This window comes from Miniopterus natalensis, chromosome 2 (genome assembly GCF_054644295.1).
Source record: "Miniopterus natalensis isolate mMinNat1 chromosome 2, mMinNat1.hap1, whole genome shotgun sequence".
NCBI lineage: Eukaryota > Metazoa > Chordata > Mammalia > Chiroptera > Miniopteridae > Miniopterus > Miniopterus natalensis.
Window position 1 is genome coordinate 165,117,733 of NC_142082.1, and position 12,094 is coordinate 165,129,826.

The 12,094-nt window shown below is 46.3% G+C and overlaps 1 protein-coding gene across 4 annotated transcripts in view; it reads right to left on the reverse strand.

The window, feature by feature from the left end:
• Positions 1-10,501, reverse strand: part of ETV6 (ETS variant transcription factor 6) — a 215,802-nt gene extending 205,301 nt beyond the window's left edge. For all 4 annotated transcript variants that reach the window (XM_087814790.1, XM_087814788.1, XM_087814789.1 and 1 more), the window contains exon 1: positions 10,299-10,501. Coding sequence is in view for 3 of the 4 variants with exons in the window: in XM_087814788.1 (XP_087670914.1) it covers positions 10,299-10,331 (33 nt within the window). In the remaining variant the exon portion in view is untranslated. The remainder of the gene's footprint in view (positions 1-10,298) is intronic.
• Between the last annotated feature and the right edge of the window lie 1,593 nt (positions 10,502-12,094).

Sequence of the window (12,094 nt, forward strand, 5' to 3'; positions counted from 1 at the left end):
AAAAGGTGCAAAGGAAGAGTGACTCCTGGCCCGCTGTCCCCACCCATCACTGGCCATTACTGTCAGGACTTGTGAGTCAGGAGAGCCCCAGGTATCAACACTGCAAAGCACCGGTCAGGTGAACTCATGACAGGGATTTTTTAAATCTCTCAGATCTCAAGTCAAAAGAAGGACACAGCAGCTACAAAACACACCAGGGCTCCAATCCTTAAAATTTTCCATTTCCCAAAGTCAGGTATGCCAACTCTGTGGCAGGAAGCTGGGCAGGAGCACACAAAGAGGCCCAAAGAAAAGAGAACTCACTTCTGTCTCTTTGGGTGCCTAGCCTGTGATCACAAATCTATACACAAAAATACATAGCTGGTCCACGTGGCTGAGTTAGATGCTACAGTCTGCTTTGCTCTGGCAGGAGTCTATGGGACGGTCAAGGATAGTCTGGGAAAGAAGGCAAATGGTCTAGCAGCACCAATGAATAATGAAGGAACTAGTGTGGAGAAGTTTCCTTCCTTTGTCTGACCTCTTCAAAGCGGTCCAGAAGAGAGCTTAGCAAACTCCCAATCCCCCTTTTGATAAAGTCCATATTACATTTCTTCTTGCTCACTCCAATGAGGATCTGTTTATCTGAGTATTCAGCATTAGGCTGGAATAATACTAATTCTAAACTGCCTCTTGACCTGGGTTTTTCATTAGAGACCCCAGCACTGTTCCTAACCATACCCACAGCAAGGTGGCCATCTGAGCCCTCTACTTTCCCTCTCTCTCTCACCTCTCAGCAGGGCCACATGGCCATGCCTAGACCTACACCCCTACTGGGAACAAGGGGAAGTGCTAGGGAAATGGGCAACTTCAGAGACAAACAAACTGCTCTTTGGGATTGGATTTTTTTAATTACATGGCAGATTTCTATCTGTAGCTCATTTCTGCCAGGACATACTTTACAGTCAGTATCTCATCTTTGGTTTCTGCTTCCTCACATATAGGGGATGTGAGTGAAGCAGGATTACTGACCTCATTCTACAGGTAAGTCTTCAGAAAGACAGAGTTACATGGTCCGTCATGTCCCACTGGAGAGGGTACAAGGCAGCTGCCAAGAAGAAATCACAAACTTTCACTCGTGCTTTCCAGAAGGAGTGCAGAGGAACAGTGTCTCCCTAACCCTCACAGGCTCCTTCTTCTTCCCGCCACGCCTGCTCTCATGGGGTCCATGGAAGAGGCAGCTAACATTCTCTCCACAAGCCCTCCAAAAGGGTCATTTTCTGGTCTGTATTTCACCTTCTCATTTAACATGTATATACAAAGGAAAACTCAGGAATGCATTTTAAATCTCCAGCAAAAGAGATACTTCAAAACAGATACTTTAGTCCCTTAACATCTACTAAAAACCAAGGTTCCTGCATGCCCCAAAGTAACAAATTTGGTTTTTTCCAACTCTTCAGTATAAACTTCCACTAAGAGCCATCTATTCCCTGCTCCTGAAACTGGAAATTCACCGCCCTACAGCAAACAGTGTCTGTTCTGTGGTCAGACAGACATGGGACCGCCTGTTAAACAAAAGCAGACTGAAGAATGGATGCTCCCTTTCAGGACTCGCCCCAGTCGAAAATAATAAGCAACTGTACAAGCAAGCAGATCCCTGAATAGGTTCGAATAGTTGAGTGCTGAGTAATAACGCTAGTTAGAGTCACTGTACAGTACTTCCAGGCTTAGGGTTTTTTTTCTTTCCTTTCATCTCTGGAAACTTATTCAGAATCATACTAGCTATTCTCTCAAAACTTTACTGTAAGATGCAAAAGACATTTATTATCCTGTAATTGCAGTTGGCTCGTCTCTCCTGCTGTTGAGGCAAGTATTCAATTAAAGTTAGAATAAGAGCTTTTCTGAGCAGTGACTGAGTGACCCCAACCCTGTGAGAAACTCAACGGGATAGTGACAGGCGCACTTGCTGGGAGTCAGCCAACTTGAGAGGCCTAGATTTTAGTTCAGGGAGGGCCATGAACCAGCCATGTGAACTTGAACAAGACCGTTAACATCTCTGCCCTCTGTATTCTCAACTGTATAATGTAGACCAAGGACTAGAAATCTCTAGGCCCTTCTAGATCCATACGATGTGGAGGATTATAAAGAAGAAGAACTAGCTTTTTTTAAAACATTATAAGACACTGGACTAGAGAATTTACAAACCACAATAGCCCTAAGAGATAGGTCTTTTTATTACCACTTCAGATGAGTGACGAGGTTCGAGATAAAGATGAACAAGTTCAAGCTCAAGAACCAGAATTCGCACTCAGTTCTGTCTACTCCAGTGTCTGCATTCTTCCTCTAGAAACACTCGCAGTATGGCAATGATCAGACACACCTCTTCTCAGCAACTTAAAATCCCCTTAAGGGAAACCGACTTTAGACAAAAACTAAAGCACAACATCAAACAATAAAATACGAATCAAAATCTGAAGCAGATGTGATTGGCACTACACTGTGGCAACACTTACTTACAACACTGAGTATGCTCACCCACAGTGCTCGCTCCAGCAGGGCGATGCATCCTTTTCAGGTCATTCAGGAAATGAGATCGTTTTCCGTATGTCTGACTCCCACACACGAGGGAAAACACCCGAGAACAAGGTCTGGCGAGCTTACAGATCTACTGGATAGCTCCTTCCCGACTTCACTGGGGAGCAAAGTATTTTTCATAGGTCTTTGGTCCAGATAACTGAAGTGTAGCCTTCTGAAACTTAACCTTATTTTATGCCAACAATTTTTGCTGGAGAGCTCTCCAAAATGCATGACATTATTTCCTTGTTTCCTAAATCTCATAATTTAAAGTTTGTCCTTAACGGGGAAGTCATAATTATGATCATATATATCACTAGTCATTGTGTGGTGCCATACAGAGGGGTTTAACTCTCTCTCTGTGTGCTCACGTTGAAGCTCACCGCTTTTTATCAATTTTCCTCGGCCACACTGTTAGAGGGACATGGTCCAAGGACAGAATACCTGATTCTGACTGGCTCAACCACAATGAACAATATGCTATTTAAAAGCCATAAGGTGGGCAAATGGGGGAAGAGGGGGGATGGGTGCACAATGCAGTGTGCAGATGATGTTTTGTTGAGTTGTACACTTGCATGGTTTTTCAAACCAATGTCACCTCACAAAGTCAATTAAATAAATAAATAAATAAATAAAAGCCACGAGACTCAGTTTCCTCATCTGTTCCACGAGAAATTTGGGTTATGCCTCTCAATTCACTCTTATTACCTCCACAACACATCTCTCTCTGCTTCCTTCTCCATATCTGCTCTGAAAACATGCTTCATTGTACATGTTCAAATCCAGAGATCTATGAAGTAAAAGCCAAAATTATCTCTTCATTCAAGTAAATTGAAAGAAGGCCAGTATGGTCACACTATCAGGTGAAAGGAAAAGAAAAAAGATTATCCCTTTGGTAGCGGGGGACAATCAGAGAACAACTGAAAAGACTTCAAATAGATTCCTAGAAATCAGTTTTAAAGATGTACATGAAAGATAGTTAAAAAAAAATACAAAAGAACCTGCCCTAGTCAGTTTTGCTCAGTGGTTAGAACATCGGCCTACAGGCTGAAGGGTCCCGGGTTCAATTACGGCCAAGGGCATATGCCTTGGTTGCAGGCTCAATACCCAGCCCCAGTAGGGGTGACTTCGGAAGGCAACCAACTGAGGTGCTCCTCTCTCTCTCTTTCCCTTCCACTCTCTCTGAAAAGCAATGGAAGAAATATCCTCAGGTGAGGATTCAGAACAAAACAAGAAAAAACAACAATAATTTTGTGTTCATGGATGGTTTACAGACTTTTGAAGGGGAAAAAAAAAGTTGTGGAAGGAGAAGAGACTGACCAGGGAATGATAGAGGTAAGGTGTCTAGGTCTGAGGTTGGATGCAATGAGAAGAAATAGCCTCAGCCTGTCACCCACTTAAGGAAGGAGTAATCAGGCACTGGGGGGAAAAAGAGCGAGTCAGAGAGGAAAAAGAAACGTTTCTGAAAAAAACATGAAGGGTCCAAAATGAAGCCCATCGAAAGACAAAATATGACTAGAGAACATGAGATTGGTATAAAAATGGAAGATCAGAACAATCGTTCCAAGGTAGGTGGCACAGTGTGACCACCTGGCTTTCCCTACCATGACAGCAATGGGTAGAACAACACACCTTTCGAGGAGACCAGAGAGGGAACAAAAGTCAGGACTTCAGGAAACATCTCCCTCCAGCTCTATTCCTGCCTCTCAGCTTAGCTTATGTAAAGCCACACCATTGCCCCATCACTCTTAGTTTCTTGATTTTCTTCATTAAAATGGCTGTAGTTGAGGCCAGTGTCATGGAAAATGCTTGGGAACTGCAGTCACATGATAAAGATTCTGGCCCTATTGTTGCGGACTGAGAGAGCCATTAAGCTCATCTGGAAGTCCACACCTAACAAACACAGGCTAATGCCTTCCTTAGTCAGGCCCCCTTCCCTGCCCATACTCCGAAAATTCCACATCATTTAGACAAAGACTAGGCTGAACTGTATATTTTCACAATCTAAGAAGACAGGGTTATCAAGCAAACAATATATTTGTGGTAATATTTTGACACTGAAGGAACAGTTTGAAACACATAGCAGCACTCGTTTCTAACCAATAGATGAGGTTCACCCTGAGATGCCCCAGTAGCCAACATTTTATTAGTTCGGTTCCTGTATGTTCAAAAATCAATAAAACTGTGTTTGTTTGGTAACAGGCTATAAATTTAACTTCTCACTAATTTAGTCTAGTGTTTTCTTCCCTAAATACTAGGTTTGGCAGTGAACATTCTTTAAGCTGGGCCCCTTTGGGCGTGGGAACCCCCGAGTGCTCTCACACTCATTCTATTCAACAAATACACACAGAGATTTGATTCTTACACACATCTAACAACAAATACAGCAGTGAAGGACTCTGCCAGAAAACAAACTCCAGTGTTCTTTCCAAAGTAGCATTCACAGAGAAAAATATGTCATTTGTATACCCCACACCCTAGGGGGCTTCATTTGACACCCATTCACTCAGCTGGGAGATCCATACCAAAGGGCAACTTTGGAAAATCAGTAATAAAATGCAACTGCTCTTCAAGTTAGTCCCAACAACCCGTTGCCCCCTTGCCCCCAACCTTCCTCGGTGTAAATGCAGCTCAACTCAGATTTACAGAACGTGGGTTCATTTCCACCTTCCCTGGCGCCCTCATTTGCGGTATTTTTTACCCTTGACTTGCCTATGCTAAGGAGGTAAGCTACTTCCCTAGAACTAGCTGCCACGGTTTAGCTGATACTGTTTGAAACAGGAAGCTCACCACATACACACTGAGGTGCAAGTTTGGCTGCCCCTGGATAAAAGAGCCTCAGGTCCACTCAAGGATTCCTCAGAAAAAGTCCTGATAACAGGCCCAGTGCCTTCACCTAAAAGCAGAAGTACCAGTCCCTCACACGCTGTAGAAAAGTATTGTTGTATCCCGCCCATCCCACCTTTGGGTATATATCCAAAGACCTCAAAACAGGATCTCGAAGAGATTTGCACCCTCTCGCCCACCACAGCTTCATTTACGACAGCCATGAGACAGAAGTAAACCAATGTCCGTGAGCAGATGAATGGACAAAGAAACTGTAGCATCTCCGTAAAATTTGAATATTGTGCAAACTTAAAAAAAAAGAAACCCTGTCGCATGCTATAACATTGATGAGCCTCAAGGATATTATACTAAGTGAAATAAAAATAATGTCTGATTCCACTCAGATGAGGTATCTAAAGTAGTCAAAATCATAGAAACGGAAAAGAAAAAAGGTGGTTACCAACGGCTGGGAGGAGGAGAAATTAATGTTTGTTGGTTGTAGAATTTCAATGTTGCAAGATGAAAAAGTTCTAGAGATCTGTTGCACAACAAAGTGAATATACTTCACACCAGGGAACTGTACACTTAAAAATGGTTAAGATGGTAAATTTAATACGTGTTTTGTACCATAATAAAAAAAAAAAAAAATTATTGCTGCAAATGGTGTAAATACAAGTCCATCACGCCCCTCTTCCCTCAGCCCCTACTCTACTCCTCTTTCCTCTTCTCACATCTAACAATATACCCTCTCGGCCCAATGTCCCCCCCACACACCATCTTCCTTGGCTCATAACTCCATGCCCTCATACCAGCTGGCTTGTGATTAAAATGGACCAAGTTAGGAAGTGCCAGAGAGAGTGCGACCTATTGTATCGAGTTTCCTTGGCCTTTTATAGGGCTGAGAACCAGGAGGCCTGTGTGGCTCTAAACCTGGCTCTGTCACCAATCAGCTGAAGCAAACTATTTAGCTCGCTGGACCTCCTCTCTATAAAAATAGGACGTTGGCCCAGGTGATCTCTAAGGTCTTTCAGCTCTGAAAGTCTAACAGTTCCCTGATTCGATTGACAAGAAACTGGGGAAAACACAGAAGCCTGCTAAGCTGAACCTTCTAGTTATTCCTTAACTCCCTTTGCTGTATCATTGATTCAATTCCTTTTTTATTTTGTCTGTTCAGACACAAAAGCAGTTTTTTAAAATTTTATCAAAATAATTAAACATTACTATTATACCAAAGTTCTACTGATGATAATTTTTGGGTACTGTAGGCACCCAATTAAATATTTCATGCAAACTAGTAGATGAAGGTGTTAAATCACCCTGAGGTGCACAGGGACAGACAGAGGAAAGGGCAATGACCTCGTCCCATGCCTTTCTTCAAATCAGCAAACATTACTGAGAAACATTTCTGTGCCAGGTGCCAAGATAGGTACTAGGACACAAAGTTAATCGCCACTAAACTGAAGGAGCTCAGAGTCCAACAGGAGAAACCCAGAGAGTCTCCCAGTTAGCAGCAAAATGAAAAGAGAATTCGTCTGCTAAGAAAGCCAACCAGTACAGATGGCAGGGAAGGAGAGACCAGGAAAGTTATATGATTAGGTTTTGTTTTCTGGATAGCCCTCCCCGACTAAAGAGCCGTGCCAAGCCGTACGGAGGACTGTGTCTACTGGGCCATAACCACTTTCCGCTGCAACTTGGCTGAACTTAAAACTGAACAGGTGACTTGAAGGTGAAGGCTGATGATGGAAAAGACAGCCTCTTCCTTCCTCCTGTGACCAGCACACTCAGCCGCTCAATCTTCAGACGGGGGGGAAAAAAATCATTGGATGTTTTATGTAGTTAGTTGTCCCTGTCCTTACATTTAAACAACCCCAAATGGTCAGAAATGGAAGCATTTAAACTCTCTTGAAGTGAGTGCCACTACACATATGGGCAGCCCAATGCAGAGAAATAGTGGGGCTCCGTGGTAGTTTAGGTGACCTTGAGCTGGTCAACTGTCTTCTACTGTAAAACTCAGGTCTGATATTAACCTCCCGAGGTGATAGGAACATGCTTAGAAAGCACAAAAGGAATACAAAAGCCAGTATCAGAAATTCATTGGCAACCAGCACCACATAAGCAATGCTTACAAAGGTGTCACTGACTGACTCAGAAACTTTCGCCTTGGAAAGTCCACCTAAATGGTACGCTCCTCTTTTCTATTAGGACAGACACCGCTCAGAAGTAAGCAAAGTCCTTCCCTCTGTGTCTGTCCGGCCAGGCTCCTCTGTGCTCCATCATCCCAGCTGCTGAAGAACTGCCTGCCTGCTGACCAGCTGCTTGTAAGGAACCAGAGCAAGTGAGGAAAGTTTCAGGAGTAAAGTGAGGGAAATCTCTCCACGTACAGAGAGCCTCCGTGTCACATGTCTCCTGCACATCTGATTTATCAGCTCATCCTTGAAAGCTTCTGACATCCACTCTCCACTCCACAGAAAAGTTTATTGTTTACTGGACTCTAGAAGCAACGCCAGTACTGGCTTGCGGGTTACCAGCAAACATTTTTATTATGCACTGTGCCACATCCCAAGGACTAAATGAAACACTGCACACATCACCAGAACATTTTCAGATGACCTGGAATAATCCCACTCCTTGATCTCCAGCGCTTATTATTGGAACACTGAGAATTAAACAAACTCCTCAGAAAAAATGCACTTTACATAATGTGCAACAAAACAGATACACAGTCTAAGCAAGTCAATAAGTCTGTGTGCTTGTTTCATAAAGAACCATCCAAAACACAAGAGGTACTTCTATTACTAGTGAAGAATATTAAATTTATTTTAATTACTTAGAAGTACGCAGTCATGAAAAGAGGCACCTAAAAAGAACTCTGAGGGTAAGCAATGAGAAAAGAAATGATAGGCAAACTATGGCTACAATTTTTATGTCACGGTTAAGAAAGTGTTTTGTGTGGGTTTGGGATTGGTTCTGTATGTGTGGCTATGGAAAAGGGCTGCTGCACTCTTTCCCCACTAAAATACAGTGAAACAAGCCACCTGGTAGCACTTCTGCCTGCAGCGCACAAACATGAGCCCATCAGAACAGTAGGGATAATAGTCTCTTTAGAAGAGGTATCAAGAAAAGTCACAGAACGGATTTTTGTTGTTGTTTCACCCTAAAATTACTGCCCATCGGTGGCCCAGGTTTTCCTGATGTCAGATTTACTGGCAAACTAAATACAATTTACAGGGTTTAATACCCTATTATTTAGTTACCTCTGTTTGTGTTATGAAGTGTAGAATAAATTAGATTATTTGTACCATAGGATTTTCCTGAACTTGTTGAAGAGTCTGACTTATACAGCAAATAAACCGGTTTTGAAGTATCAATGTACCCCAAGTCCTTTACTCTGAGACCTCCTCTACCTATAGAAGTATTGCTACACACACACACACACACACACACCCAGATATATACAAACACAGAAGCCCAAAAGTTCCACTGGGCATTTTTGTGAGGCAAAAACAAAGAAACCCAACCCACCTTTTCAGTTCACATTAGCCCTATTTCAAACCCATGAAAATCTTTCCTGGTAAGAAACACTAAAATCTGAGAATAAGTATGAAAACCCAGTAAAGCCAATATGATAAAATACTGTGTTTCCTCTACACAGATGCTAATGTAAAAGCAGTGTTCAAGCAGCAAAGGTTCTTCTAATTCCCCACAGATGAAGAAAACAGGCTATTTGTTCATTGTTTCTGCAGTGTCCGCTCAATGAACACACGCTAAATGGGCCAAACCAAAACCAAACAGACTTCAGCAGCTTCAGCCTCTCACAGAAGCAGAAGGCTTTTTTTCCACCTGGGTACTGATGGAACAGTGAAATAAATAAAGTGCGCAAGAAATGCAGCCATGGGAAAAATAATTGGGGGAGATGGACAGATCATTCTGCCTCCTCACGGTGGCAAACTTTACAACTTCTGAGAAGCAACAAACCACAGCACCACCAGCCTAGATAGATAGGTAGTTAAGATAGATACGCGCACACGCACACACACCACTACTTGGAAGCCAAGGACAGTGTTTGCAAATATCCACTATCCTGCATTTTCAACACTGCAGAACAGCCAGAAAGCTGGGAGACTTCTACTCTTAGATATCCTCTCTGCACTGTCAAACAGGGAAGGTCATTTTGCCTGGGTCACTTAGATAATTCCCTCTCTCCCTGCATCGCAGGAGTTTTCTACTCTGAGCTTGCTCAACTTTCATATGCATCGGAGCAAAAGAACCATTCAGCAACTTTATTCACCTTGGTTAAACAGAAAGAAAGAAAGACGTTCATTGTGCAATGCCCAGGAAAAGCTGACACCAGGACTGTCTCTCCGACCGGCGCTTGCAATCACCGAGGAGAGGGGGGTACACCCTGTCAGATCAGACCCAGGGAGTCCTTAAAAAAAAGAAATGATTCCATCCCCCAAGAGGGGCTGGAGAACTTTTTTTTTTCTAAGGAGACCACCCTCGGGAACAAAAGTTACATTTCAGTCACATGTTGGGAGTAGGAGTAGGAGCAGGTTCTTGTGTATGTTGTTTTTTTGTTGTTGGTTTTTTTTTTTTTAAAGCGCACTAATTACCGGGGTGTTTTACAGTTCTAGAGACCACTCGGGCTCCTCCTGACCAATTGTGACCGGCATTTCATTGTCAAAAAGAAAGGGGGTGGGGTGGGGGCGATGGAGCCGACAGGGGGCTCCGCGGGGGAGAGCAGCAAGGTTACATTAAAGGGTACAGCAGCCGCCGCAAGCTGCATCTCCTTCCCGGGCGCCCCAAATAATTTACTGCGAACAGAGCGACTGCAACAGCCCCCTCTGAAGCGCCCAGCAAGCCTGCCCCGGCCGGTGCAACTCAAGGTTTTCGGTCACGGAGAGGGAGGGGGAGAAGATCTTTACCTTAATGCTACACTGAGCAGGAGTCTCAGACATGTCTCACAGCGAGAGAGATCAGGAAGTTCTCAGTTTTTTTCCACTTTCCTTTCCTCTCCCCAACCCAGAAACGCTCCACAGCCAGCCGGACGCGGTCATTTAAGAAGTTTCTTCCAGCATCTCTCCCGGCAGCCGCCCCGGGGGTCTGCGAGCGCGCGGGGCGGGCGGGGCGGCCGGCGGAGTTGGGTGCGCCGGGCGGCGGGGGCGTGGGAGCCGGGCCGGAGCGCGGCGGCGGGGTCTGCAGGTCGCGCGGCGCGGCGCGGCGACCCGGGGCGCAGCCGGCCGGCCTCCCGCTCTCTCCTCCCACCCGCGGCCGGCGCCCCCGCCCCCCGCCCTCCCGCCGCTCTCCTCGCTCGCTCGCTCGCTCTCTCGAATGTTTTCCTTCCTGGAAGAGAGAAACTGAAAGGCAGAACTGAGAAAGCTCTCTGCTCATTGATCTTGAGAGTTTCAGTGCAGAAACTGACGCGAATTCCCAGCACTGAGCTCTGTCTCTTAAAGGAGCCACCAGGAAATAAAAGCTCGGGTTACAGCCCGGCATCGGGGAAATAAAAGCCGGTCGGGGGGAGGGGCGCCGGCGGGGGCGCGGGCGGAGGAAACCCGGAGAGCGGGGCCGCGCGGGCCCGGCGGCGGGCGAGGCGGGCGGCACAGCCCACCCACCGCAGCGCGGCCGGGGCGCGGGCACCCGCCCTCCCTGCCGCGCCCCTCTGCCCGCCCGGGAGCCGGGCTTTCTAGGCTGAGCCCAACAATTGCCTCGCTCAAGGAAGACACGGTTAAAAAACGTTACACTGGGGCCCAGGAAACCACAAAACAGGTTTATTAAACGCCTCCGACCTTCCCCGGCTCTGTCTCTTTGATACCTTGAAACGCACAAGGTCCCCCACCCCCAAGCGCAGACGCAATGAGAATGCCATCGGAAGGGGCATTCCGGTAAGGACGCGGAATCCAGAGGAGGAAATAAAACAATAGCCTTTGTTCTGCTCCTGTACCGCTGCCTCTTTAAGAGAATCCACCAGGAAATGGGAGATCGGGTTACAGGCTGCACACCGGGAAACGTGGGGCGAGCGAGCGCCGGAGCGCGACGCCGCAGACAAAGCCGGGCGGCCGCGTCGCGGCGCTGGGCGGCGGGGGGGGATTCCCTGGAAGGTGGGCGCCCGGAAAGGGGGCGGCGCCGCGCGCCCGCCGGGCAACGGCGCTGCGGGCGCTTCCCCCGCGGCGCTCGCCTTCTGGGGAAGGGCAGGCTGCCGGGCAGTTATCAAAGGCAGTTGAGTTCCTTTTCCTGACCCCCCCCTTCCTCCCCGTTTCGAAATACTCTGTCCATTTAAAGCAATAGCGGTCGCTACCAACCGAAATGGGTGACTCGACCGCGGAGTCGACGGGACGTGCTCCCGAGGGTAACAGCCCGCCCTGGGCCCGGCTCTGACCGCGCCGGCGGCCCCGGGAGGATGCGACCCGGCCCGGGGAGCGATGAGGGACCGGAGGAACGACTGAGGGGGAGTCAAGTCGGCCGGGGCTGGGGGTTCTAGCCAAGGCCAGGTGGTCTTATCGCTGTTATTTTTATTATTTATGGTCTCTCTAAACGCTCTTGAGTATCCACTTCAGAAGACTGAGAACATTATAATTATGTTCAGATTCTAAATCCTGCTAATACTGCATAGGGGCTTAATGTGTGGGTGTGTGTTATGTTACCAATCGACAGATACATATGTATAAATATAGCGTGTGTCTATATACGGAGGGACCAGAATTTCCCAGATTCTCCCCGT